Source organism: Coenobita brevimanus, chromosome 23, assembly GCF_032717465.1.
Source record: "Coenobita brevimanus isolate Jiangsu-jjx chromosome 23, ASM3271746v2, whole genome shotgun sequence".
Classification (NCBI taxonomy): domain Eukaryota; kingdom Metazoa; phylum Arthropoda; class Malacostraca; order Decapoda; family Coenobitidae; genus Coenobita; species Coenobita brevimanus.
Window position 1 is genome coordinate 44,903,411 of NC_136976.1, and position 6,575 is coordinate 44,909,985.

Below are 6,575 nucleotides of genomic sequence, written 5' to 3' on the forward strand. Positions count from 1 at the left end.
GTGATGTCTGGGGAGGGTTGGTACAGTGTGTGATGTCTGGGAAGGGTTGGTACAGTGTGTGATGTCTGGGAGGGTTGGTACAGTGTGTGATGTCTGGGTAGGGTTGGTACAGTGTGTGATGTCTGGGGAGGGTTGGTACAGTGTGTGATGTCTGGGGAGGGTTGGTACAGTGTGTGATGTCTGGGAAGGGTTGGTACAGTGTGTGATGTCTGGGGAGGGAGGTGTAGAGGTTGGTACAGTGTGTGCTGTCTGGGAAGGGTTGGTACAGTGTGTGATGTCTGGGAAGGGTTGGTACAGTGTGTGATGTCTGGGAAGGGTTGGTACAGTGTGTGATGTCTGGGGAGGGTTGGTACAGTGTGTAATGTCTGGGGAGGGTTGGTACAGTGTGTGATGTCTGGGAAGGGTTGGTACAGTGTGTGATGTCTGGGTAGGGTTGGTACAGTGTGTGATGTCTGGGAAGGGTTGGTACAGTGTGTGATGTCTGGGGAGGGTTGGTACAGTGTGTGATGTCTGGGAAGGGTTGGTACAGTGTGTAATGTCTGGGGAGGGTTGGTACAGTGTGTGATGTCTGGGAAGGGTTGGTACAGTGTGTGATGTCTGGGGAGGGTTGGTACAGTGTGTGATGTCTGGGGAGGGTTGGTACAGTGTGTGATGTCTGGGGAGGGTTGGTACAGTGTGTGATGTCTGGGAAGGGTTGGTACAGTGTGTGATGTCTGGGAAGGGTTGGTACAGTGTGTGATGTCTGGGAAGGGTTGGTACAGTGTGTGATGTCTGGGAAGGGTTGGTACAGTGTATGATGTCTGGGGAGGGTTGGTACAGTGTGTAATGTCTGGGGAGGGTTGGTACAGTGTGTGATGTCTGGGAAGGGTTGGTACAGTGTGTGATGTCTGGGGAGGGTTGGTACAGTGTGTAATGTCTGGGAAGGGTTGGTACAGTGTGTGATGTCTGGGGAGGGTTGGTACAGTGTGTGATGTCTGGGAAGGGTTGGTACAGTGTGTGATGTCTGGGAAGGGTTGGTACAGTGTATGATGTCTGGGAAGGGTTGGTACAGTGTGTGATGTCTGGGGAGGGTTGGTACAGTGTTTGATGTCTGGGTAGGGTTGGTACAGTGTGTGATGTCTGGGGAGGGTTGGTACAGTGTATGATGTCTGGGAAGGGTTGGTACAGTGTGTGATGTCTGGGGAGGGTTGGTACAGTGTGATGTCCTGGGAAGGGTTGGTACAGTGTGTGATGTCAGGTGTGATGTCTGGGACACAGTGTGTAATGTCTGGGGAGGGTTGGTACAGTGTGTGATGTCTGGGAAGGGTTGGTACAGTGTGTGATGTCTGGGAAGGGTTGGTACAGTGTGTGATGTCTGGGAAGGGTTGGTACAGTGTGTGATGTCTGGGAAGGTTGGTACAGTGTGTGATGTCTGGGGAAGGGTTGGTACAGTGTGAGATGTCTGGGGAGGGTTGGTACAGTGTGTGATGTCTAGGAAGGGTTGGTACAGTGTGTGATGTCTGGAAGGGTTGGTACAGTGTGTTATGTCTGGGTAGGGTTGGTACAGTGTGTGATGTCTGGGGAGGGTTGGTACAGTGTGTGATGTCTGGGGAGGGTTGGTACAGTGTGTGATGTCTGGGGAGGGTTGGTACAGTGTGTGTGATGTCTGGTGAGGGTTGGTACAGGGTGGGATGTCGGGGGAGGGTTTGTACAGTGTGTTATGTCGTGGAAGGGTTGGTACAGTGTGTGATGTCTTGGGAGGGTTGGTACAGTGTGTGATGTCTGGGGAGGGTTGGTACAGTGTGTGATGTCTGGTAAGGGTTTGGTCAGTGTGTGTTGTCTGGGTAGGGTTGGTACAGTGTGTGATGTCTGGGTAGGGTTGGTACAGTGTGTAATGTCTGGGAAGGGTTGGTACAGTGTGTGATGTCTGGGAAGGGTTGGTACAGTGTGTGATGTCTGGGAAGGGTTGGTACAGTGTGTGATGTCTGGGAAGGGTTGGTACAGTGTGTGATGTCTGGGAAGGGTTGGTACAGTGTGTGATGTCTGGGAAGGAGTTGGTACAGTGTGTGATGTCTGGGGAGGGTTGGTACAGTGTGTGATGTCTGGGAAGGGATGGTACAGTGTGTGATGTCTTGGAAGAGTTGGTAAAGTGTGTAATGTCTGGGAAGGGTTGGTACAGTGTGTGATGTCTGGGAAGGGTTGGTACAGTGTGTGATGTCTGGGAAGGGTTGGTCCAGTGTGTGATGTCGGGGCAGTGATGGTACACGGTGTGATGTCTGGGCAGGGTTGGTACAGTGTGTGATGTCTGGGAAGGGTTGGTACAGTGTGTGATGTCTGGGGGTTGGTACAGTGTGTAATGTCTGAGGAGGGTTGGTACAGTGTGTGATGTCTGGGAAGGGTTGGTACAGTGTGTGATGTCTGGGAAGGGTTGGTACAGTGTGTGATGTCTGGGGAGGGTTGGTACAGTGTGTGATGTCTGGGAAGGGTTGGTACAGTGTGTAATGTCTGGGGAGGGTTGGTACAGTGTGTGATGTCTGGGAAGGGTTGGTACAGTGTGTGATGTCTGGGGAGGGTTGGTACAGTGTGTGATGTCTGGGAAGGGTTGGTACAGTGTGTGATGTCTGGGGAGGGTTGGTACAGTGTGTGATGTCTGGGTAGGGTTGGTACAGTGTGTGATGTCTGGGGAGGGTTGGTACAGTGTGTGATGTCTGGGCAGGGTTGGTACAGTGTGTGATGTCTGGGAAGGGTTGGTACAGTGTGTGATGTCTGGGGAGGGTTGGTACAGTGTGTAATGTCTGGGAAGGGTTGGTACAGTGTGTGATGTCTGGGAAGGGTTGGTACAGTGTGTGATGTCTGGGAAGGGTTGGTACAGTGTGTGATGTCTGGGGAGGGTTGGTAAAGTGTGATGTCTGGGGAGGGTTGGTACAGTGTGTGATGTCTGGGAAGGGTTGGTACAGTGTGTGATGTCTGGGAAGGGTTGGTACAGTGTATGATGTCTGGGAAGGGTTGGTACAGTGTGTGATGTCTGGGGAGGGTTGGTACAGTGTATGATGTCTGGGGAGGGTTGGTACAGTGTGTGATGTCTGGGGAGGGTTGGTACAGTGTATGATGTCTGGGAAGGGTTGGTACAGTGTGTGATGTCTGGGGAGGGTTGGTACAGTGTATGATGTCTGGGAAGGGTTGGTACAGTGTGTGATGTCTGGGGAGGGTTGGTACAGTTTGTGATGTCTGGGAAGGGTTGGTACAGTGTGTGATGTCTGGGGAGGGTTGGTACAATGTATGATGTCTGGGGAAGGCTGATACTCGTGCAAGTGGGAAAATTATACAACACTGCATACCTGTCGTATACTACGCTATTTCAACTGACATCATACAATCAACATACATGATGTTACCATTACGGATGCAAGTAATATATAATGATCTAGTGCACAACGCGTTACATGAAGAGTTCCATCCAGTGTGTCCTACAGTTCCATACCAGAGACCAATACTGATAATAGTGGTGGAAGGAATGAGAATAGCGATGAATGGCGATGGAAGGCGTGTTTTAGATCAGATGTACGCAGATGATGCTGTGCAACTGGCAACACTCAATATGAGCTTTGCAGATTAGTGTGGAGTTTTGTTGATGTTTACTGTAAGAGCGCCGGGACTTGAGAGTAAATACATATAAAAATAAGGTGGTTGTAGATGAGAGGTGTGTGATGTTCTGTGAAAGGACAGACGGCTGATTTGGTGAAAAAGTTTAAGTACCTCGGCGCAATGATAGGAAAAAGGGGGGGGAGCAAATGTGCAAAGGAAGTGGAAAGTACAGTGGCACATGGAAGGAAAGTGGCTGGTGCTATGAAAGCCTTGATACGAAACAGGTGTGTGTGTGTGTGTGTGTGTGTGTGTGTGTGTGTGTGTGTGTGTGTGTGTGTGTGTGTGTGTGTGTGTGTGTGTTTGGGGGTCGCAACTGCAAGAAGATTGTATGGAGTATTAGTACCCACACTAACGTGTGTGTGTGTGTGTGTGTGTGTGTGTGTGTTTGGGGGGGCAACTGTGTGTGTGTGTGTGTGTGTGTGTGTGTGTGTGTGTGTGTGTGTGTGTGTGTGTGTGTGTGTTTGGGGGGGGGGCAACTGCAAGAAGATTGTATGGAGTATTAGTACCCACACTATAGTATAGGTGTGAGACTCTGGTGTGGCGTGAAAACAAAAGGTCAAGAGTTGGAGCAGCGGGGAAGGGATTTTTTAGAAACGTGTTGAATGCGGAGAGTGGAGAGAATAAAAACTAGTTAGATTCATAAAAGACGTGGAGTATGAAGACCGTGGACAACAGAGTAGAAGAGAAAGTGCTTGGACTGTAGGTCATATGGAAAGAGATATCAACAGGGTGGTGAAGAGGGTATATGCGAGAGAGGCTGAAGGTGGGAGAAGCCGAGGTTGGCCAAGAAGAAGGTAGACAGATATGGTACCGGGTACGTGAATGTGAGAAAGATGTATGAAGGCTGATGAGGTTATGAATCTGGCAAGGGCTCGATCTAGATGCACGAATACTGTACGGAGGGGTGTATGACAGGCGGTTCAGTTATGATGCTGCTGAAAGAAAGGTGCACCTATCAGGCAGAGCCAGAATTTCGCGAAAATGAATGGTGAATGAATGAGTGTGTGGCCCATTTCATTAGGCAGGCCGTTGATTAGTTCTCCCACTACCATATTTTTTTCTTTCCTGAATATTTGTACCCTACCTGACTTCACCTGCTGGTGGAAAAGTGAAACGGGATCATGAGATGATGATCATGATCATGACGATGGTAAAGTTTGAAACAACTCCTACACTAAGATAACGATTTTTCTGCTTAACTCTTACAAACACAGGATAATTTCATGTAACCTACAGAGGATTTCTCAGATCGAAATGGTTAGAAACAAATCTAATCTAAATGTAATTTTCTTCTGACGGCGATAACTCTATTCTGCTCTGACTACAACCATGTGCTTGGGGTTAAAATGCAAGAGAGCGTCTCGAAGTGGAGAGGTACATACTGCACGCATGACGCCTTAATAAAATACACACCATTCACTTCCTGTGTCATATTACCGTTATACCATGAATGTTTCCACAGTTATCACTCACTCCACTTAAGGAACACGAAACAACACAATGCTGTCAGTCAGCGTCAGTATCGGACATTACCTTCTTGACCACGCCATTCACCAAGGAAACTTTGTGTGAGATACGTGGCGCTGTTATCACCTTTCACAACGAGGGCTGCTACAAATGAATGACAACACTGCTTCCTATGCATAAATTCAGACACGTCGCAAACCAACGATGTACGGCATCCTTATGACAACAGGCCTTCCAACGGTGGGCAGAAACAACGTACATTTGCAATATTCATCGTTAACTGTGTCTGGCTTTTTCACGCTGAATGTGTACCGGTTTTTATTTATTTATTTATTTATTTTTTTATCTGGAGCACATTTGGTTTGGGAACTAATGAAGTGACATTACGATCCGTCCAATCCATCTCAATGTTGATCAGCAAGATGCCATTAAGTTTATACAATTTACTTACACTAGGCTATACGGAATGGTATACGTCTCAGGAGTGGAGAGGATATTTTCTGTATTACATTCTTGGTAACCCCAATAACTGTATCCAGCTCGAGGGAATTTACACAGTGATGGGGTCTGATGTAGCCTTTAATAAACTCCACTAATTGGGTGTTCTTTTAAGTCAAATAAAATGTTCCGCCAACGCCAGCAATGAAATAAAAAATGATTTCTTTGGGCATAAGAAGTTACCTGATCGAATCTCGGCATAGCTTAAATATGTATCATCAACACATTACATCAGTTTCGCCATCATCCCATCAGTCTCTGTACTATCAACACACACCATTAGTTTCTTCGTTGCCAACAAGCTTCATCAATTCTCTGTTATCAACACTTCCTGTCAATTTCACAAGCATCAAAACCAAATGTTATGTCAAATTTTCAACATACCGCCAACTCCTACTTCCATTCTTCTCACCAACATGCTCCACAAATTCCTCCATTACTGGCACCACTTGCATCAATACAAACAAGGCAGAGTAAAAACCAGCAAATAAACACGATCCCTTTCATATTTATTTCTCTGACACTAAAACAAAAATTCTTTCACTTCTGTCTCCAGCGTGTTGACGTCATGCACCCATATACTACTTCCTTGTCGTTTACAGGAAAAAAATACTTACCTAGTTTCCCGAAGCTGTTTGATATCCGCCTCTTGAGCTTCTGCACCTTACTTAATGCTCCTCCTTTCTTCTCCCTCATCACCACCTCTGTAAGGAAAGGTAGAGTTACGTAAGTTTTTTTTTATTTTTTTTTTTTTAATAACAGAACAGAGGAAGGAAAAACAAATGAATAAAAAAAAAATCCACACACCAGATTACTGGTGTCTGCTGTTCATAAAATATCTGTAACAGTTAGACTTGAACAGCTGTAGGTTGAAGTCTGGAGGGAAACAACTCTGGGGAAGCGAGTTCCAGAGATACGTAGTTTGGGGAATGAAAGAATTCTGATAGGCAGAAGTTCTGCAATATGGCTGAGTGACATTCCAGTCA

At 47.0% G+C, this 6,575-nt stretch overlaps 1 protein-coding gene across 1 annotated transcript in view; it reads right to left on the reverse strand.

The window, feature by feature from the left end:
- The window catches only part of Eip63E (cyclin dependent kinase Eip63E), a gene marked incomplete at its 5' end in the record, with an annotated part of 709,236 nt that extends 702,936 nt beyond the window's left edge, over nt 1–6,300 (reverse strand). Inside the window, one exon of the mRNA XM_080266993.1 lies at nt 6,207–6,300. Coding sequence (XP_080123119.1) covers nt 6,207–6,300 — 94 coding nt within the window. The remainder of the gene's footprint in view (nt 1–6,206) is intronic.
- Between the last annotated feature and the right edge of the window lie 275 nt (nt 6,301–6,575).